The 23654-nt window shown below is 42.0% G+C and overlaps 1 protein-coding gene across 1 annotated transcript in view; it reads right to left on the reverse strand.

The window, feature by feature from the left end:
• LOC150086316 (doublesex- and mab-3-related transcription factor A2-like) overlaps positions 1-16796 on the reverse strand; it is a 75914-nt gene extending 59118 nt beyond the window's left edge. The window contains exon 1 of the mRNA XM_090374861.1: positions 16259-16796. Within this exon, the coding sequence (XP_090230987.1) occupies positions 16259-16796 (538 nt within the window). The remainder of the gene's footprint in view (positions 1-16258) is intronic.
• Positions 16797-23654: the final 6858 nt, after the last annotated feature.

The raw sequence follows: 23654 nt of genomic DNA on the forward strand, positions 1-23654 counted from the left end.
GAACTGACAGGTGTAACAACTTGGAACAGGATAAGACGATCGCTCAAAAAAGAGCATAAAAGCTCCAGATGTCCACTGAGGTGTCAGTAGTTGGTCCATGCAAGGTAGTGTGGGTTTTCATGACAAAGTTGCCACTCACAATCATACCAAGTTCAACAAGGAGTCATTACAGTGGTGCCAAAATCCTTGGACCACGGAACACGTCCTGTGTAGCAATGAGTCAAGTTCAAATCAGTTTCAACGTGGACATCATGAATCTGGGGATCGTCATCTATTACAGCGTATAAATACATTTTCTGATTATACTCCGGACGCCCATTCAGTCAGAACAGTTTATAAGACAGGAAGAATACAAGAACATCACGTGATTGGAACCCTTAATTGTGTCATAATTAAGTCTGCAGGAGCGGGGTCACAGCGTTTGGCAGTTTCTAGTGGTTCGGGCTCAGTTCGTTGTAGTGTCTGTTAAGTCTCGAAGCAACCAAGGCTATGGGGCCTCAGTATACTGTGTTTATAAATGCACGCATTAGGTCGGTTTTTTTGTACGAAAAACCTACGCACATGTCTGGAGGGTTGAATGGTATTTTCTAAACAGAAATCGCCATGTAACGCTGGCCTGTGATCGTCTAACTCAGACACATTATAAAAAAAAACTCAAATTCCGCCATTTACAGCAGGGCGTTGGTTATAGTGTCATGGCTGTTCTAGCAAGGCAATGTTCCACCGCATACAGCGAGCAGGAGACAAGAGTAGTTTGAGAGATTTGAACTTTGAAATGTGCTGGTCATCCTGCTAAGTGATGGATGGTCATTAAACAGCAAGTGTTGTGAGTGCCATTTGGCTGTCAAAATGTGGCTGTATGAAGAACTGGGCATTTCTTAAGGTGCATGTCAGACAATTTTAACTGAACGTTGAGAACGAACCACCTCTCAGCCAATTGAACCTTCTACGATGCATAGCTTGCGAGCATGTAAAAAGCAAAAAGAAAATCCACAAGAATGAGACAACTTCCATTCTCATCAGATCTTGGCTCCTGTGAATTTTTTCCTATACCTTAAAAAATCCTTGACAAGTAAAGCATTTGGATTGCTTTTGGAGATTCCGAAATTTAAGTTTGAGAGGGCATCTAGAACAACAGCAGATAAAAAATTGACATAGTAGAGTGATCAAGTCGTTTATTTTCTGATCCTATGTGGCCGTTCCAAAGTATAAACAGATAATTTATTTTCAACCTTGCATATAAGTGCAATATCTTAGTTTTCATGGTCAGCCCACGCATTTCTCCAATCCCGCTTTAACCTTGGACAAAATTCCAACTTCTACAAGACAGTGGAACAATCTGATGATGTTACCAACAGCAAATTCAAAATGGGAAGCATTCAAAGAACTTATCATGGAAGCTACTAGGCTTTACATACCAACTAAGAAATATTGTTCAAGGTTTAGGCCTAAATGGATGTCAGATGAACTAAAGAGACATATGGCAGAGAAGAAAAATGCATGGGATACATACAAATTAACACGTGACACAGAAGCCTATGATAGATACAAGTTGATCTGTAACCAAGTTACAAAGGAGGTTAGGCAGGCGAAGGCAAATTACGAGAAATCTTTGGCAAAGGACGCAAAGAAAAACAGCAAAGAGTTCTTTACTTATGTAAACTCTAGAAGGAAGGGGATGAATCAGATTGGTCCACTTGATATCGATGGTTCAACTGTTGATGATCCTGCTCAGGTAGCTAACAAACTAAATGAATATTTTGCATCGACATTCACACATGAGCAGTTATTCAGTGAGGGGAATGCCAGAGGTGTATTCAACTCTGGCAGTAAGCTAGAGAATCTTGTAATAACTGAGAGTAAAGTGGAGGAGAAATTGTTGAAGATAAACACAAGAAAGGCACCTGGGGTGGATGGGATCTATCAAGTTATATTAAAGGAGGCAGCAAAGGAAGTAAGCAAACTCTTAGCCATAATTATGAAAGCTTCCTTGGACTCAGGGGAGGTACCCACAGACTAGAGATGTGCAATTGTGACCCCAATTCACAAAGGAGGATCAAAAGCTGACACAAGTAATTATAGACCTGTGAGTTTAACTTCTGTTCCAGGAAAATTAATGGAGGCACTGGTTAAAGAAGCACTGCAGTATCATCTAGACAAGAATTCAGTTATAGCTCAGACACAGCATGGTTTTGTTAAGGGGAAGTCTTGCCTGACCAATTTCATTGGATACTATGATGCAGTCACAAAGGAACTGGATGCAGGGAATAACTTTGATATTATATACTTGGATCTTAGAAAGGCCTTTGATACTGTTGCACATGGAAGACTGCTGCACAAATTGGAGCAGTGTGGCATTGGAGGCAAATTGCTGCTATGGATAAAGGGGTGGTTGAAGGGAGAAGACAGAGAGTGGTAATCAATGGACACTGCTCATCGTGGACTAATGTTATTGGTGGAGTCCCTCAGGGTTCAGTGTTGGGTCCATTATTGTTTTCTGTATTTATAAATGATATTGATGATGGTATATCAAGCTTAATATCCAAGTTTTCAGACAATACAAAGGTTGGCAGGGTTGTCAAGGACACTACGCTGCTGCAACAGGATCTGGAAAGGTTGAGCAGATGGGCTGAGAGGTGGCAAATGAAGTTTAACATTGACAAATGTAAAATACTACATATGGGAAACAGCAACCCCAGAGCAACGTATCAACTCTGTGTTACTACACTGGCAGTGGTAGAGAATGAAAAGGACCTGGGGGTAATTGTGCAAGCAGATATGAAGTTCTCTGAGCAGTGCAAGCAGTCTGCAAGAGTATTGTGTATTGGTGTATTGTGAATGATATACAGGAATTTTTCTAGCAGGGATAAGGAGGTGATTGTTCCCTTGTATAAGGCAATGGTCAGGCCACACCTAGAGTACTGTATACAGGTCTGGAGGCCTCATTTGAAGAAGGATGTAGAGCTGCTGGAACGAGTACAGAGAAGGGCAACAAGATTAGTGAATGGAACAAAGGGGTGCTCTTACGAAGAAAGGCTTAAGTTTTGCAAATTACAGAGTCTGGAGACTAGGCACCAGCGATGTGATCTGATTGAGGTGTATAAAGCCTTGAATGGTTTGAGCACGCTCAATGCTGATGGGATTCTTCCTGTTGCTCAGAATAATCACCTGAGAGGGCATAAATTCAAATTGAGGAAAGACAGATGTAGGATAGACGTACGGAAATTTGCCTTTAGCCAGTGGGTAGTTGGTTGGTGGAACAGACTTCCATCCCTTGTCGTGGAAGTTGATAGCCTAAATAAATTTAAGGCTCAGCTGGACAGGTATTTTGAACGAACAGAGGGGTGAAGTGGAAGTGGGTTTTTTTTTTTTTTTTTTTTTTGGCTGATGCTGCATAAGCTTGCTTTCTTGCATCAAATGCCTCTACTAATGCTAATGCTAATGCTAAAGACAGGCTGATGGACAGGCTCTTTGGCCGAATGCCAAAAATTTTCACAGAGTGTTTGGACATTGCCCTTTCGAAAGCGTTAAATACCTCAATCGGATCACCACGTACATAATTTTGATTTCCAACCACTTTAACTTACTGAAGTCTCTTTTGATGAGAATGTCCTTTTACCCTTAACCAGTCTTGGTGCACCCTTTTCAACAGGTCCACGTCTTTGCTAAATTTCATTTTTCAAGTCTACATGCAGTATTCAAGACGTAGCCTAAACATTGTTCAATATCTAACGAAACGATAACCTCTTTACCACCGCTGCCAAGTTCCTATATATTTGTAGGATGACAGCTCCAAGAGCTGTCATCCTACAAACCTGTTTACACTGTTCACTAAACTTCCTAACAGATATAGTTGTTCCCAAGTCCTTTTGATTATCACCTGTGTTGAGTTGAGTGCTACCAAAGTGCGCAGCTTCCACCATTTTGCTGGTAAAAACATGGCGAACAGGTTGTCAAGAGGAGAAGGAGAAAAGGTGTAGATTTTTTACCAGAACAGGCGAAAAGCAGGAGGCTTTTTCTTATTGTTTTTGGAAAAAGTAGAACTTCTTCGTTCAAAAAACAGGGAGGAGCATAGATTTTTTTGGAAAAGGTCGCATATTTTTATAAAGTCTGCACTATAAATTAAATTTCACAAAAAAAGAAACAAATTTTATATTAAAACACAGCCATAGGACTGTTTATTATACTGCTCTACAAAATTTGGTACCATAGAATGAGGGCGAAATGAGGAGACAGCGAGGAACTTCAAACCGGTATAAGGGACACTTTTAAGGGTTGTATAAGAATTACCAAATAGGTCATGACAGCAGTACGGCGTGTGATCTCTCCAACGGCTAAACAGGCCTGACAGCAGTGAACCATGCTCGACATAAGGGTGTCTGCAAGATTCTTTGATAACAAATCCCATTTTTCCGCATTGGTGAGCTAAGGTCTGCTAGCGCACACCTTAGCTCACCAAGTGACCGTGGAGTTGGCTGCGGCGTTCAATGCGACGCCAAAGAATGTCTCACACATATGCTCGATCGGATTTGAGTGTGTGATCGTGCTGGCCACGGCAGTCGTTGGATATCTTCGGTTTCAAGATATTCCTCCACCCCCTTCAGCTCTATGTGCAGTGGCGTTGTCCCGCATGAAAAGAAAATCTGAGCCAGCCGTACCCCTAAAATGTCGCACATAGGGTTAGAGGGCACCTCTGCGCAGTTACGGTAACCTTATCACAAACAAGAAAATGGGTGCGAGACTCGGAGAACAGACCTGTACAGTTCTGACACCAGTTTCTACGAGCTCTACAGTGGTTTGGGGTTAATTGGATACAAACTACAGGATTCCACGTGCATTGAGCCTTTTTAACACAGTCCAGTTGGAAATATTTTCAGCTGTGACCGCAGCAACCTCAAGAGACAGTTTACAACAGGACATCGTAGAGTTATGTTTAATGCGTTCCTGTGTACTTTTCAGTTCCCTGACCAAGGACTACTATTTTTTTTTCATAGTAGTGTCCGGTAAGTTGTCACACTGAAAATTATGTTGTAGAATCTCTGTTGCTTTGCCTTCAACGATGCCAAGACGTACTGAAAACTTGTCCACAAAGAATTTCAAATTTGAAAATGACCAGTTGAAATTATTTAAATCGATCTTTCTTCTTTTGCACCTCTCTCTCTCTCTCTCGTTTATTTCAGCACACAAATTAATAAGATGACAGCCAATTACCAGCGTCTTCGATATCATCTCTTGATATCGTTTTACCACTCCAGTTTTTTTTTTTTTTTTTAAAGTAATCTCAGACGTTTTCAAGTTGTTTGGAAGACACCAAATGTCATCTTTTATGTCTTCTATTTGACATTTATTATATATATATATTTTTTTACGAAGGAATATAGCTTGGAATCACTTCGATTATTGCCATCTGTAGCTACTGAAAATAGCCCACTCTTCAGAGCCATCACTGAATCTTCTCTTGTAATTTTATTATCGGGATTAACGCGCCTGCATGATCAGCACGACTTAGAGGAAGATATGTTTTATGACAAAAGTTTTTGTTGTTATTTCAGTGACTAAGGTCATCTTGCTCCGTGTATACTGTCTGTAAATTGCGTGTATTCTAAGGTCGATTTTCTGTTTGCTGGACGAAAAACTGGAGTTTCTGGGAGGCAAAACCATGCTACCCTTGCCTGAGACCGACTAACTCAGTCACGTTGTGAAAAAGGCCCATAAAAATTCCTCCCATCGGTGGGATCCGAACTCAGGTCTTTTCCACCCGGTGTGGGGATTCAGACTGTTCTACTAAAGTGCGACCTACTCGCTGTGAAGTGGGTGTACCTAGCAGCCGCGTTGAAGTACCATACATTGATTATTATCATTAACTATGCTGATAGCCTTTTTATCGTCAGCAGACATCAGACTGGAAATACTTCGTCAATATCATTAATAAATATTACAAACAGTAAAGGGCCGAACACCAAACCTTGTTGTAACCCAGTCGTGACATTACTCCATGAAGAGCAGTAGCCATTTATAACTACTCCTCGTCTCCTACCATTTAACAATTGATTTCTCCAAAGCAAACGACTCATTTCTCCATAACTTGCCCTTAATGCCACATTGCTCCAATTTATAAAACATCCTTGAAGTTGGAGTGCCGAAAAGCTTTGCTGAAATCGTACGCGATGTCATAGTTATTTCTTCCAAAACGCAACTTTTACGTTTTGGGGCCCTTGGCCACCAAAGATTAATGTTGTCATATCAGCGAGTATATACTCGGATATTTGCCACTAAGAATAATCCTCTTGCGCAATAAAAATACAAGGGGTGATGAATTAGAAGCAGGTGTGTACATTGAAGCAAATGAATCGGTTAAGAGATGAGCAATGGCATCAGTAGTGTCGATTATAGAGGGACAGAGGTAATCAACATTTAATTTTCAGAATTGGCTCTGATAAAATTCCAAAATTCTGCTCTTATTATTGATCATTGATCGTTTCACTTGAGACCCACGAGTTTTTCCCTTGTTTATATAGGTGGAATCAGTGATTAATGAATTAAAGATCTTTTCTAGGGGCGAGAGGAACCTCTTGTACCTTCAAATTAACAATATTAGATTTGATCATTTGAGCAAAATTTCAATTGAAAGGGAACGAACATGAGCTTTCTACCATATTTTGTGTTTGGTCACATTCGCAAATTTTCTTAAATACTTTTTGTTAAGTATGATAACCGTATAGAAGGAATATTTCTGATGCTACGTTTTTATTCTTAATTCATTCCACAGTGGGCGGGGAGGGGGTTAGACAAGCATTGCCTCCTTATTAGAGCGAGAGTACACCCTGTATGGATTGATGCCCGAGATCCTTCGATCCATTTGAGAGTACGTGGGGTGTTCTAATCAAGAACGTTAACAGTGATGGATGGTCTCCTCCCATCAACCTTGCTGGACCTGCGTCAGTCCTTACGCAAGAATATAAACTGATAAGTCCATCACTTCGTAACAAACCTCTACCTACAGAGGCTGTGAGAACCTCGTGGACTTCCAGTACTTCACGGCCATCACGAAATCTTTAAGACCAGAGAAAACATCCGAGCGAGGTAAAGTACCGCGCACTTCTACCAATTCATAGATTTAAACACCATCACCTTTCGGCAGTTGTTTATCCATGAGAATAGACAGAGATCCAGTAAGTAAAGTGAATTCTGATGCTCTCACGACGTACTATTCAACCAAAATGGGCTAGTGTGCTAGGAGAAAAAAAAACAGTTCTCTTGAGTACATTTTTCCGGTATTTTTCATCTGAATGTTCTTCTCAAGCGACAAAGCACTTCAAGGTACAGCAACGATTGCTCGACCTTTCGCCATGAATTCTACGTGGACAGTATCTTTGAAGCTCCGTTTGAAATTTTAATTAATTCGCCTGAATAGTCGATTTTCAAAATGGATTCAAATAGTGAATTTCTTCGTAACAAAGAGCTTCGATACAGTTTTTTACAACAGAAAAGCATGTATAAATTTCAATGACTGACACTCCCAACAGAAGTATAGTTGAATATTCCATAAAGTATGTGTTAATACAATAATTAATACCAGGATTATTCGAAGATCACAGTGGTTATGCTGTGGTCGCTGTTAGTTCAACAAGTAATACTAGACTTAAACTTCAGAGGAAGGAAACTACTTCTGGATTGCTGGCACGATATCAGACAGATGGAAATCCTTCCCTTCCTGGGCTATCACTGGTAAGGATACGAAGACACACAAAAATGACCCAGAAACCCAATGGAAGTCATTGGAACGGCTTCACACAAATATCTCATGCAAGAAGTTCAAGACGAATTGCTCGGCATGAAGTATTTTCACCTGGGACATGAAAGGAGCGTTTTGAGTGGACATCGAACGAAAAGCTATCAATTCTGAGAGATTCGCCACTCCTCTGAACAAACGGAAGAGCTCGTCCACCGCAAGTCCAACCAGCAAATGGAATGGAAGAGCTACTCTTTATTGTTTAATTTTTTTTTCTTTGGTAAACTCTCGTGTGAACCATTGGCGAAAGCGCCATTGTGGACGTTGGTAACAGTCCTAATTTTCGACTTCGGATTTCCAACTTTTTGGCACTGAAAAGGTACTACTCCTGAACGACAGCTTACGTCTGGAAAGAGAACTTCTACTGACAAGTAATAGTCCTTGTGTCCGGGAGTTGAAAGCTGTAGAAAAAAGACGGAGATTATGTAGAAAACGTTGAGTGAGACAATTGCACACTCATTTTCAGCTGTTAAAAATTTTTCTGAGGAAAATGTTGTGACATACAATTTATTGAATGACGCTCGTACCAGGATCTTATTTGGAGTCATTAATCATGAGTCCCTAAAAAAGGTTGGCGACTGATATAAAATAAGCAAAATTATGTAGAATCATATAAAAAATATATATATACTGAGTGCTACATTATTAGGTACACCTATCCATTTCATGAAATGGTACGTTCCTACAATAACATCACGTGGTCACGCCATGCGAGATTAGGTAGATACGTAGGGATGCTGTATGTGTGCAATTCAGTGCGAATATGGACAAAACTAAAGATTTATTATTTAAATGACATGGTAATCGGTGCCAGACGTGCAGGTGGATATTATGAGCATCTGAAAGCGGTTCCAATGGTTGTCACAAAACCGCTAGAAGTGTCACAGTGAAGAAGCAAAATCTACCAAATCAGATGAGAGTGCGTGCGAGTAACGTGGGTAGAGTGTTGTTCATCTGGCCACTTAATTACTGGAAGGCCCACTCACCAGGAAGGGGAATTCCAGTATCCGTCCACGGCATGAGCAGCCGGGCCAGGTCAGTAGAGGTATGCCTTTTGGAATTGTTCCCCCAGCAGAGCAAGGAGAGCGAGGATCCATGAAAAGAAATGGGGAAGAGGATGGGGACAGTAAGACGTGCCAGTATGAGTATCTTGGAAACCGCAATGCTGCTGGGGTTTTGTACCGCTGTGTATCGAGATTGGTCCAATAACATTGAGTCAATTGCGATCACGTTGTGGAAAACCGTGTGTGTGTGTGGGCCAAAGCTAAAGGGTACATACTCGTAATTAAGTGGGTATTTAATGAAGGGGAATTTGGTTTATAACGCTATGAATCTGCTAACGCTGATATTTTTCTGAGATCATTCTTCATTGCTGGTGTTCACAACTGATAGTTGTGGATATCAGCAATGAAGAACGAAGCACTTTCTAGAGATCTCTGGGGAATGTTAAGGAGTCAGATTCTTATAAAATAAGTGAGATAATGATGTCAGAGAAGCGTTTGTTAGAAAAGATAAAAGAGGGCACAGCTACGATGGTTGATGGTATGTAGTCATATATAATTAAAAAGGCTGCATATCTGCATGAGAGCACCTCTGAACTCTGGAAATTGCCTTGGAGTGGAGAAGTGCTAATGTCTCCCCCAAACCACTTTAGTGGTGCAAAATAGGAGGTAGCTGACCATAGGCCAGTCATTGAATTGTGTGGTAGGGAAGTTCATGGCATCTATGGTAAAGGATGCCATTTAGGTCAGAAAAATTGAGTGTTGAATAGATCCTAATATGGATTCGTTTAGTGATGGTGTTATTGTTGAAAAATCTGCTAAATTATTATGGTTTAGTCATTAAGCAGTTGGGTGCAGGTTACAATTTGACATTAGACATTATTTTACAAGAATTTGTCTAGTTCTTCGCTAAATTTATTCTGACCATCTATCTAAACATCAACAGATGGAAGTCTGTTCCAACAATCAACCACCTGAAGGCACACTCCCCACATCTATCCTACAACCATCCTTCCTCAACTTGAATTTATGCCCCCTCAAGTGTGCAGTCCCAACAAGAGGAAGAATGCCGTTCACATTCAGCTTACTCAATTCAAGGCCTTTAACACCTAATGAGATCACCCTGTAGGCACCTAGTATCCAGACGCTGAAATTTGCAGAACTGAAGCCTTTATAGATAAGAGCACCCTTTTGTTCCTTCACTAATCTGGTTTCCCTTCTCTGCACCCGTGCCAGCAGATATCTACATCCTTCATGAAATGAGGTCTCCAGACCTCTATACAACACTCAAAACACAATACTCATGATGTAACCATGGCCTTGTACGAAGGAATAATCACCTTCTTATCCCTACTAGCAAGGTTTCTGTATATCATTGACAAAACCCCATTAACTTTCTAACGTTCATAAATTATATTGACAAGGGTATCAAATTTTATTGATGATTTGAAGGTAGGAAAGGCTAACAATTTGAACCAGACCATTATGCACTGGTGTGCAAAATTTAAGGACCAGTCAGGTTTTCACCTTTCGCTTCTTATAGGAGTGGCCTGGGTATGGGAAAAGCATACCAAAGGAACCTCGTCAGGTATAGAAATGATGAAGGAAACAACAACGGAAACAAAACGGTACAGAGGGACTTTATTCATAAATGGCAACATAGCACTGGCTGCCATGATACAGATGCATCACTGCCAAAGCTGGAACAAAAGGTGGTCCTCAGTAGGAGATATTGCCACCCCCCTAATGTCGATGCAGGCTTTGCACTACCTGTCCGTACTTGGGTGTGGACGTGCCGCTAGGGGCTCCCCTCAGCGTCCCATATGTGTTCGATTTAGATCGGCGAGGGAACGGGCAGGCCAATCCATACGAACAATGTCCTCACTTTCCAAAAGCATATCAACAGCTGCAGTGCAATGGGGTGTGGCGTTATCATCCATAAACACGAACTCGGGACCACCACCATGTGCGTCTACACCTCGGAACAGACGCACATGAGGAAGGATTACCTCAGTACAGTAGCGTGCACCGGTTACAGTACCGCCTTCCAATATCTCGAGTTGTGTACGTCCATCCAAGATAACACCTCCTCAGACGAGAACACCTCAACCCCCATATCGATTCCTTTCAGTGATTTTTCCGGGATGATATCGTATGTCAACCTCTCGCCAGATTAGCTGACGTCCAGAATCGCTGCTGAGACTGAATCTACTCTCATCAGTAAAGAGTACCTTAAGTAAAGATTTTGTGGTTGTAACCTTTAGAAATAGTATTGGTCCTTAAGTTTTGCACACCAGTGTATAAGCTAGAGAGAAAGGTGGTAAAAGTTTTTCAAGATGAAAAGACAGATGTTATGGTTCAATCTGATGTGAAATTTTCCATGCATTCTAAAGAGGTGGCTAATGGAAGCACACGGTTGTCCTGTTTGTGATTTATATGGCCTTTGCTTGTAAGAAGAAGGACATAATTGTCCCTGTTCACAAGGAGATCGCCGCATTTAGAATGTTATTGGGGTCTGGAGACCGCACCTAAATGAAGACAACTTTTGGAGAGGATTCTGGGAACGATCAGATTGGTGTCAAGTGCAATGTGCTGCTCAAATAAAGAACGGCTTAGAAGGTGCGGACTTAAAGTTTAACTAAGAGAAGGTCTAACTGATGTGTATAATGCACTGAAGGAATTGAGTAAAATGAGAGTGGTCTGCCCTTCCTCCTAGGTGAGACAAGAATCAGAGACACAAATATAAAATCCCAGAATTTACATTCCTGCTTGTGTGTGATCAAACTGGCAGAGAAACTTTGAATTATTATATTATAAGAAGTGTCATGTTTGGTTAAAAGATAGGTGTCGCTTACCTCTTTTAAAGTTTGTGCTGTATACTTTTTTTCGCTATATTTGGGCTGAAAAATTTTAATCGTGTTAACATTTACACTAAGTATTACAGTTCAGATTTGTAAATTTTAATTTACAAATCTGAAGTGTAATTTAAAGGACTGTTATACCGTGTGAGAATTTGTTTTAAGATGTTATCGAAGTGTTACATCAACCTACGCATAAAGAATGGGTTGTGTTTCTAAACACACGCATTTTGATATCACTTTTAAATAAAATTAGTGAACGTTCTTTTCAGAAGTACACTGACAACTTTTTATAGTAAATCGAGGATGGGGAACAACTTTCCCATTATGGAAAAAACAAAAAAAAAGGTAGTTAATATCAGGAGAAATTTTAATTTAGAAATCCCAAAAATTGAACTGTAATACTCACTCCAATTTTAACACCAGATTCAAAAATTTCAATTCAAATACAAAAAAAAAATATCCATCTAAAAACAGGGAGTAGACCCGGAACCTTTTAATTGAAACACCTTCTTTGCATTATCTATGTTAAGTGAGAAAGGTGAGGGGTCAGCTCTCTGATCAACCAAAATAATATCCCGTCTGGGACTGCAACACCCTTCATGTCTAACGCGAACGTAAAACGAAGTTGTTAATTGGGTGGATTTGGGACAACATTAAGGAGACAACTTTCGCTTCTTTCCTTCGACCAAGTGCAGCCTTTGGAATCTTATTTCCACAAATCTCGTTTCAGGTCACGTGTCTGTGAAATCGCAGAAATATTTCCCTCGCGATTTGGCTCCTGGGCCGGAGAGATGAGACGGGAGATTTACGGCCGTCAGTCGGTGGCGTTCTGGAAGAAAACAACTCCCTCATTGTCTTCCATTACTGTCTTCGAAACTGTTTAGCACGAGCACGTATTCATGCCCCTGTCAACAGTGACACAGTAGCTGTAAAGAGTGCTTTCTTTGAGCCGGGAATTCTACCCTCTCCAGTATTCATGGCGTGCTCGGCCGAAGTAACTGTTGATTCAAACCCGTCTGGGTCTCCCATCGCAACAAAGATGCTGCTCTTGGTCAGCTACGAAGGCTCTTCCTCCTCGAGATTGCCACCTAAAAAAGAAGGTCCCCACCGTGAAGAGAGGGCATTGTGCGAGCACGCCTTGGCCACTCGACGCGATGGGGCACGTAAACGCAATTATTTATACGAAGGGTGGGGGGGGGGTTGTGTGTTGTCGAGCTGCGACAGTTCACGAACGCAGGGCCCACCTCTCGCTATTGAAGTTAACAGAAAGCACCTCCTCGAGTATCCTAACAATCAAAGGACGCGACCCCTCCTCCTCTACCCCCCTTCCGTCTCTCGCAAGACTGAGGTGTCCTACGGATGCAACGCTGTCAATTCCGACAGTCTGTTGAACAGAAGGAAAACGCCCCGGGAACTCCAATTATATTTTCCCCCGTGCGTGGAGACAGCTGTCCGAGCCGGGAATGATGGACTCCCTGAATGAAAGATACAAATTAATCCACTTTACAGCGTCTCTTGGCTACAATAAGCAATTGTAACCCCTGTCAGTCGCTTCAAGATTTTCCCTTCAAATCTCCCCTCCTATCTTTCCCTTCCCCCAAAGTCTGGTGGACATCATCATTGCTGCCCCGGATGTTGAAAGCTGCCTATAAGAAATTACGGAGGGTGCGGGAGATGTCCAAAGTCAAACACTGTTTACTGGGCAGTGCGCCTGAAGATGGAACGAAGAAGAAAAAGACAGTGTCACACTGTCAGCACCTGCTTTTCTTTTCCAGTACGTGCTGACTGACCTTAAAAGAAGGACATCCGACAGAAAATTATGGATTCTCTTGCTATACAGAAACTTAAATTCATCAAGCCATCTCTGAGTTTTTGGACACCACACTTCGCAAGAGATTTCGTGGTGGGGAAGCATCCGCATTATAAAAGCCGATACCTTTCTCTTCTACGAGCTACTGAAGGGTACAATAGTAATGTCGTTAATCCGGTGGGTGGGAGGAACTGACCCCTTCCGTCTGACGGTCAAGCCCCAGTGGAATGCCCCTTCCAACGCCAATCAGGACTTTCTCGAGAACTGCAGCTGCATGTTTTCGTCTTATTTTTTCTTCCTGAAGCATGGTAGACCCAAAACATACAACCCACTGTGTTCTCACCAATTTTATAACCACAATCATTAAAATAAATAAATAAGAAACCTAATTATTACATCAAATTCTTAACTGGAAATTTCCAATATTAAAAAAAAAAGTGAAAAGAAGGTACTAATATCCCACTGTCCCAGTTTATAATAATCAGAGCCATACCCACAAAAATAAGACAGTGTATGACTCGTAATGGGACAATGCCCGGCCCACATTCTGTTGTATTAAATAAATCATTATTTATTCTTCCATGATGTCCAAGATTTTTAAAAATTCGACCGCGCACCTGATTGGGCAATGCCTAAAAAATGCTTTCTCCACCATTCTCAATACAACAGCCACCATGCAACGCTGCCCTCTGACGGCTGCTGCTTGAAATAATCAAGTACCCAACAATAAAGTTATGCCCCTAGCGATTCGTAGTTTGTTGGCTGCTTGGTTTGAATCTGCGCCATTTAAAGAAATACTTTGGAATAGCATCCAGTTGGACTTCAAATTAACCGCAGAGACTCGGAGGGATGTCTGCATTTCAGTTCATCGGAAAGCTGCCAGATTTCAGGATACACCAGTTTTATACTGGCGAGACATGTGGTCTCCAAAAAACGTGTGTGGTGTCTCCAAAGGTTAAGTTCAAATGTGGCAAGACGTGGAAATGCCCTCTAGATTTGGAATGGGAGTTCTTTTGATCGGGCAACTCATCGTCAGCGTGAAGCCTGAAGCTGATTTTTCTGCCGGGGTCCTCTTATCGATGGCGTATCTAGGAATAGAAGGGCCCGTGTGCTCAAGTTTTCCCAGGCTACCCCCTTCCGACCAATATAAAGTTAGACGGGAGGAGAAGAAACAAGAGCCCTGGGCATTTCGCCATCAGTACCAACTGTACTATTACGTCACTGCCGTTTGTTTCGTAAGATCGAGATCCGAACCACACCTTTCCAAACGATTCTTTGAGGGATTCTTTTAGAAAATTATGGGTTATGGTGTTCCATTTGAAACGAACAAAACAGATAAAAGGATAGTTTAGGAAGTACGTTGTGAATTAAAGGTTTCGAAGAAAGGACATACTCTTACCCGCTATGAAGTCTTTTGTGGTTTGATGATGCCCAATGTGGATGGTTCAGTTAATGGCAAATCTGATTTTAAAAGTAGTGGGAGCTCTTATCAGATCGAAACGTTCGTTTCAAAAGAATTGTTGGAGTTAATATGATCCCACTCAAAATCCACACCATCAGTTTTCTGAAAGCACTCGTTATCCTCGGGAGAATATGTGGTCAGTCTGGTGTAATGTCTCATTACACATTAGAAATACTTGGTGGCGATTTTCCTACCCATCTGCGGAATAAAACAAAGAAATTCAAGTTGAACGCAAATAGATTTCTTCTGGATTTTCAACCCTCAATCCATCACGAGGAATTTCGTATTTCAACGACCTTTTGTGTCGCTGAAACAGGAAAATTCCCAGCTCATCAGCACCATATGGTGCTGATGGGCTGTATGACCTCGAACACAGTTCTGCCAGTAATTACTGCGAGAGAAAAATAGCAAAGCCCGTGCGAGAGACTCCAGACATTTCTGCAACAAGACATCAACAACGCGACTAATGATTAGTGACGTCATTAGTTTAACTCCTTAAGATTGCGACTGGTTGTATGATATCGTTGGATTATTTGGCACTGGCTGCAATGAAGAAAGAGCCCCTGAGTGAGAGGGGTACAAAGAGGGGTAATACAATTGGAGCCACTTTCTGACGATGAACCGGGGAATACCCGCGATGCATTAGTCATGTGACTGACGACTTCTGTACCGTTTACTTTTCAGTCGGATAACCTTTGACTTTCCGGCAGGGGTGCCTTTCCTTGGGGATTTCACTTTCCCCAGAAGTCTTCTGCTCTCGCTCCGCTCGCCAAAGGCTTTTTAAAAACTGTCTGTCCAGATCTTCTCTCAAAGATAACGAATGCATTCAGCGATTTTTCGAACCGAGAATTGGTTCCTGGCCACTTTTTTTTGGGGGCGGGGGGAGTTAATCACGTTTCTCCTTTAGTTGTTCCACTAATCATAATGGCACATACAAACAGCGGAACAATAGTGGAGACCCAAAACAAGATAGAACGAGTGATTTAGCAGTAATACTAATAACCGGAGTTCAAAGGAAAATCCGGTCCACTCTCGACAGATTCAAGCTGAGTTAGGATCAGCCTTGAGCGGACCCTTAAGAAAATTTGCACCCAAACAGGAATCAACTGTTTTCTTTTCAGCTGTAGATTGAGAAATTGCGTGGACTCAAAGAGGGATTAACAAATACTCGGGAGAGATTGATAATAATTTGCGAGTCGGGGACCACACGCTGCGAGGGTTGCCTCTCGACAATTCCGTAAATGTGTGGGTTATGCGATTGTCGCAGGCATACGAGAAATCGCACCAAAGAGAAGAAAAAGAAAAAAAGAGAAGTTTGAATGCTCAACTCACCGGGTTCGGCGCTTTCTCCGTCACTTGGGGTGGCAGAGGAGGTTTCCGTTGCTCCGTGACCTGGACCGTTGCTGCCTCGTCGGCCGGACAGGAGGTGGGCCATGGCTGCGGAAAAGGTGAGACCGGCCCTGTGCATGGCCAGGAGCCCCTCGTGGCACCCGTACAGGAGGCTCAGCTCTCGCGCCTCGTTCTCTTCTTGGGCCTGCTGACGGCGTAGCGCCACCTGAGCGGCCATCACCCGCTGTCTCTCGGCGATCAAGGTGCACTTAGCGCAGACGCAGTCTCTCCAGCGACAGTACCTCTTGTGACCCTTGAGTGCCGACACTACTCCGTGATTTCTGCAACGGGCGCACTTTGGGGTTCGTTGATAGCGTTCCGCCGAACGCAGAAGCAGTCCTGGGCTCGGCACGGTGGCCGGCGGGGTCAGAACACTCGCGGCAGGGACCACCTCACCCGTCGAAGCTGCTGCCCTCGTCAGGCCGTACAGAGATTCCGACGATCGGGCCATGCCGCTGTCCAACCGTCCGGGAAGGCTCATGGACGAGTCGGAAGTTGCTACCGAGGATTGAAGGGTCCACACGGGTCACGCGCCTTTACAAGTGTCTACAAATACACGGCCGACCGCACGGACGGCCAATCGTGGGTAGCGAATCACAGCGCGAACACTCGGGCAGCGGAGGGAAGGGGTTGGCACTCTCGCCCCCTCTCCGTTAGGAAATTATCGGACGTTTTCGAGGTGTTGACGGAACAGCTGCGAAGATTGCGTCGTCGTCTCCGCCCTAGGGGTTGTCGTAGATCTCGATAAATGGATAGAGTTGCCCACGTAGCTCAAACGGCACCGTGTGACAGCGAACCGCCAAACACGCGTGTGATTGGCCTCCGCCAAGTGTGGCGCACTTGACGTCATCCGAACAGCGGCGCAGAGGCGAGACGCGAATAGATGCACGGAGTAACGAGGGAGTGGATGGCTTCTTCGGCACAGCACCGTTCGAGGTAACTTGTCGGTGGCAAATTACGGCAACTTCTCCTTTCAGGTTCAAATCCTTCTCAGCGAGCGTGCACACGCACGCACACTCTGAAAATTCGGTCCACGCCGCCATCACTATACGCACGCATTTCGGTCGTCCTCCCCCACAATATCCCCGCTGCTCTGTCGCCGGTTAGGACTCCATCGGTAGCTGCAACCGTGCTGGAAAGAAAATTATTCGAAAAAAAAGTAAAGGGAGGGTGCAAGAGGGAAGCATCCGCTCGGGCTCTCCCTGGCTTCGAGGGACAAAATGACGAATATGTTTTCGTCAGCAAAAGGGCAGTCGGGCTCGGAATTCAGGGGCAGCATCGCACCCGAAAGTAACTCGTTTCGGAGCCGAGTGCAATCGTACTATTCACTGAGACAGCGGGCGGCACAGCGGGAGTATACGGGAACCTCGTAATGCAGCTACCCTCTCGTAATGCAGAAAACCCTCTCTATTTCCGAACAGCGTCTTTCAAAAATAGTCGTATTCAATCGCGTTTGCTAGCGGAGGAATTTAATAAAATATGTCGCATTTCAAGCAGGGCCGGTCCAGGGTGTGTAGTTGCCCCGGTGCATACTTTTTTTCTGGCAATTTTTAACAAACGTAATTTTTAAAATTCATTTTACAATTGGCATTTATGTGGATAAAGATTTTAGCGTCAAATTGACTTGAAGATGTTCAATAAGTTTAAAGAAAGCAACAGATTACAGTAGATGTTCTTTTTTTAGGAAAGAAATGAAATGCAGAATAAAAATTGCTTCTAATAAATATTTCTCCTCAATAGAATGTTCAGTGTAAGAAAAATAAGCTTAATTTATTTTGGAATCATTGGACCAAATATCAAATGCAATCAAAGATGGATAAAAACATTTTTAGCAACTATGAAAGAATTAATGGAATGCTTTGAGTCATCAAAAAGTGTAAAAGTAATCCTACTCGGAAGAATATTTTGGGAATTGGTCGTATTAGTAATTTTGAAAGTAGCAACGATTGCAAATTTCCAATGAACTAAATTGGAAAGTATTCCAATGGTCTTTTAGAAGAAGGTCGACAGTTACAAATTTATTGACAATGGAGCATAGATCTTCAAAAAGCTATCGATTCAGTTCCTCATAATATATTGCGAATGAAGCTCGCTGATGGGACTAGCTTTCACCTAGTTTCAAGACCATTTTAAAAATAGGAAAAGTATAATGTTTTAATGATTCTTATTCGGATCACGTTAATACAGAGGGGTGCTCCACAGGGTTCCTCCTTGGGTCCTTGCTTTTTCCAAGAGGTATTTGCTTTACAATTAAAACACATAATTATAAAGCAAATTGTAAATCACAAATGTAAGGCTTTATGCTGTTGTTGTGATTAATAATAAAAAAAATGGTGGAGTTCTTTAATAAGTCCAAAGAAGTCTATGGTGTCAAAAGATATTTCTACCGCATCATTTACTGCTAAATTTCAAGCATGCGCGGTACAAGCTACAAAAAATCTCTGGAGTCCCTTCATATTAGCGCAGAACATCAGAACACTGACCGCGCATAGTTTGGACAATAATATTATTTTCTTTTAAATGATAACCGCTGTCAATCCGCCACCCACATAAGTTGTACAGAGACCCCAAAAAAAAAAAATGTTCTCTAATTTCTATTTTTGGCGTTTCTTCATTAAAAATTACAAATCTTACAATAACTGTTCTAGATGACTGGTATCGAGTGCGCAGTCCAAAAAGAACAATATTTAGCTTCGCCAAGCATTTCTGAAATTTTAGATTTGATATTATTGGCTAATGTGGGATCGAATTTATAAGTCATTTGAATTAATTATTTTCCAATATGGTCAAAATAATTTTGAATTCATGCCTCTTAAATTCAAATTTTGTTTTGCTAAATATTGCACATACACAAAACAATTCTTTTTAATACTGCTTGCCATCGTGAGAGTTTACTCTCAGTTTGTATTCAAATCAATTAATTTTTTAGTGTACTTAGCATGGGCCAAACCTTTATTTTTTTATTTTTTTTGGCGAATAATGAGATGTTTGGACAAATGCTGCCAATCTTAGAATCCAGCACTTATTTCACCCAAATTTGACGTTTCCTTGTTATGGTTTCTGATGATGGTAGGAGATACATTTAAAAATTGAGTAATTGGATTTTATATTTTGTCTTGTTGTCTCCATTTTAGGTATTGATTACCAGAGAGTATTTTCCTTCCATTGAACATCAAGAAAATAGAGGTTTTTCTGTTTTTTTTTTTAATTATTGAGAAACTTAGGAAATACTCTCTTAGAGCCAAATACAGTGCAACTTGGTTATAGCGTTAAATCATCTGATTCGGTTCCCCTTTCTGCAAGGAAAAACACCCAAAAAAATCTACAAAGAAATGATCTCTGTTTATGGAGAAGACCGCCCAGGTTACAGTTTTCGCATATCGGTATGAGCAATTCAAATGTGGAAGAACCGAAGTGCATGATGAAAAAATCCCACAACGCCCAGTGTAACAGAAGAGAGCGTTGCAAAAATTGAGGACCAATTTTAATTCTGAAAGATCTTTCAGAATTTGGAGCTCTGCAGCCAGCTCTTCAAAGAGCTAGCTGCAGAGCTCCAAATTAGTGGAGGGTCTGTGGAGAACACACATTAACAGTTGCATATGAGCAAAGTATCTGTTAGATAGGTTCCCAGACTTATGACACCTTTCCAGAAGAAGGAAAGGACACAATGTGCACATGAAATGTTGTCGATGTGCCAGGAAACACAAGAGGAGTTTTTTCCACGTCTAGTCACCATGGATGAAACTTGGATCCATCACTATGATCCCCCAAACGAAACAAACGTCAAAACATTGAAGCCCCCCTTGTATATTAAATAGATCTCTCCAACCTCCAATTATCTGTACAACTTATATTTGTATATCTATATGTGTACCCCCTGATCAATAGCGAAAGCGGCCACCGGGTTGGTACTGCCCTGATTTCAAGAAACAACATCGTTAATTGAAAAGAAAGTTACTGTTGGAAAGTGGGGGAATCCCGGGAGATTACGGATGCATCACCGTGTCCCGCACAGTTCTTTCTGCATCTTGTGGTAGACTTCGTATATGCATGTTGCGCTTTTGTTACTAACTCCTGAGAATTTTTTGTTTAGTACCGGAGGACGAATGTCCTCTCTTATTGCCTAATAAAGTTCCCAACTTTCTTTTCGACTTTCGTTTAATTTTCCTGTTTGTTTAAATTCGGATTCTATTCATATAAAGATCGTTTGAATCGCTCCATACAGAAAGGGCTTCAGTCCATTTTTTTCCAAAATAGAGATAGCGGTGGTTTCAGTATGTTTGATGATCCACCAATCAATCTATGCAGAAAGTGCTTCAGTCCAATGATTAGGTAGGGCGGAAGAGGGAGAGCAGTTTCTTGTTCCAAGCAGAAAGGGCTTTAGTCTTGGGCTGTAGTCCTTTCTGCCTGGAATCGACTAGATGCTAGACTGAATGAAAAAAAAGGCATGGCATGTTTGCAAAAAAACACCCAGGAGTGAAATGCAGCTATCAAAAGTACATTGAATTTTTTAACAACAGCTTCTCCTTATCATTTGGCTACTCTCAAGTTGACTCTTGCTGCGTGTGTGAAGAGGCTCAATATTGATATAAAAAACCCTCATCTTAGTGACAAAACCAAAAGGTGCTACAGCTGAACTCATGGTACATAAGAAAAGAAAAACTTTTATAATAAACTGAAAGAACAAAGTCACATTAAAGATGAATCTCATGCTCTTGCGCTCTCAGTGGACTACATGCAAAATATTCAGCTGTACAAGAAACAGTTTATCTGAGGCAGTTGGCAATGAATGTATTCTGCATCCATGATATCAAACAAAATTCTGATAAAATGTATCATGAAGGCGTAGCAAAAAAGGGATCCATTGAGGTTTACCCATTTTTATTCGATTATTTGCAAAATGTACCGCCAGAAATTACAACGATTCGCTTGTTCTCCAACAATTTGGGTTGGGGGGGGGGAATAAAAATCATGCTCTTTCTAGATTTTTGTTAGCCCTTACGGATTCTGGTCGTTTTACTGAAATCGAGCACTTTTTTTTTCCTGTCAGGGGGCATTTATATCTACCGTGCGACAGGGATTTTGCGTTGATCAAGAGGAACCTTTAGATCTCATGATATATATAAATATAATCTTTATTGTATACAAAAGTGGTATATACAATACACCCTTCACAGCAGTAATGCCAGGAGTTTTACATTGGCTGGTTGACAATAGCCTTTGGGGGACGGCGCCCACATCGCGGCCCACATCGACGTTGGGGCTCACCCCCCAGAGCCAACAACAGAATTAGTGTCAGATTATTTACAGAATATTATGCTTTTGAGAGTATTTACAATGAATTAATAAAGATATTCATAAATACATTCATATTTACATTTTTATTATATTTATGTTAATATTTATATTCATAAAGATATTCTTCACTTTATTTGCAACACATTCATAAAGACATCGTGCTTTGAACATTATTTACAATATATTGGGCATTATTATGCTGCCCTTATCAATGTGCACTTTGCCTGGCCAAGGTCAGGCTCTTAAGGATCTATCTTCGGTACCTCCGATCCTTCGCAAACCTACAGAGGTCGCCGTCAATTGAAGGGATTGTGGGGAGCATCTCCCTGGGGAAAAAGCGGTCACTGAGCCCTAGTCTGTTATAGTGAGCTGTGAGCTGAACTCAGTCCGGGTAGAGGGATCCTCCAGCCACACAGTTCCCAGATGCTTGGCTCCGAGACCATTCTGGTTGTCATTTTGGCAGTGAGAACAAGGCGCTTTTCCAATACAAGATCTGGAAGTCGGGCAAAATTTAGTGAGATCGCCATCGCAGTTGTCCTTTGCTGGGGTGGACGACGATGTTTTTGCGTGATCCAACGAAGGAGCCAGTAATCGGCGGAATACACGCGCTTGATGTTGGTAGGGGCCACGGACCCCCAAATTTCCGAGCCATATAATACGACGGAGTATACTGAGGTGACACATCCAGATCCCTAACGTGGAGCAGTTGTTGTTTTGTGGCCCAGCGCATTTGACAAAATTTTGCTATCAGCTTGTCAATGTGGGGGTTGAAGCTCAGTTTATAGTCGAAGACGACTCCCAAGTCCATATGCATCTTGACCACTGGAAAGGGAATGACGTCTACAGAAGCTTCGACTTCAGTGCTTAAAAAAGTGAAGACAATTTGGGCTGATTTCGCAGGGTTAATCAGGAGACCAAATTGATGGAGATAGGATCCTAAGCCGTGTAACTTTTCACTGATCTTTTTATTGATGTTTGAGAGATGTTCGCCGGAGTTAATCTGAGTATATCTGAGTTAATCTTAATATCATCGGCATAGCAGAGTATGTCTTCTCTCTGTTGCACAAACGGAAGAATATCTGCAGTGAATAATGCTCTGGCGAGGACTCCGTCTTGGGGAACTCCCGCAGTGATCTTTCTCCTGATTGTGTGTTGATCCGCTTTAAGAAGAATGGTTCTGTCAGAGAGCAGGTGAAGAGATGAACCACAACATGTCACCTTTTATGTAGAAGTAGTTTTCTAGGAGGTGAACAAGTGAGGGGATACTGATGGAGTCGAAGGCAGCTTCCAGGTCGATGTACGTAACGGCAAACTCTGCTTTAGGTTCTAGTTAGTGCACTGAGAATGGTGTTGGTTATTGTTATTGTTATTTGGTTTTTAGGAGCATTAGCAACTAAGGCCATATTGCTCTGGGTGTTGGTTATAGATGTTAAATTGGTGACTGTGGATCTTCCTAGAATGCCATAGTGAATCTCTGGGGGTTTGTCAGGCATGAGTTGATTGGTGATGGTTGAAAGTAATGTCTTCTCCATGAGCTTCAAGAGGCTAGAAGAATGAGAGATTGGCCTGAACTGTTTAATGAGGGTCGTAGATTGGCATTTAGTGTGTGACCTCACAGCATATCTGTTCAGAGAGGGGAAAAGTAGTGTTGTGTTAAGACACGGTTAAAAATTGATAGTAGAGGATCGATGATAAACGAGCTAAGACATTTAATCATGAATTGTGGCACAAAATCGGGGCCCGCAGTTGCAGTGGGCGGCAATCCATTTATAGCAATTTATAAGCTGCTTCCTGGTGATGCGAACGGTGGCGAGCATATCAGTAGGAACGTTATTGATGGGTAAGTTGCTTAGGTACATCGGGGCCACAGTGTTTGAGAACCGTGCAATGTGGTCCATCCACAGTTCAAGGTCCAGTGTTTTAGGAATTCCTGTGTGCTGAGAGTCATAAAACGATTTGCCTTTTTGTAGGGTTGCATTTAAATGCTTTTTAATTGCAAATGATTTCTGGCGGTTGAACACTGCCTGGGCTCTGGAGAAGG

The sequence above is a fragment of the Mastigoproctus giganteus genome, chromosome 5 (assembly GCF_048544385.1).
Source record: "Mastigoproctus giganteus isolate SK-2022 chromosome 5, ASM4854438v1, whole genome shotgun sequence".
In the NCBI taxonomy this organism is placed as follows: Eukaryota; Metazoa; Arthropoda; class Arachnida; order Uropygi; family Thelyphonidae; genus Mastigoproctus; species Mastigoproctus giganteus.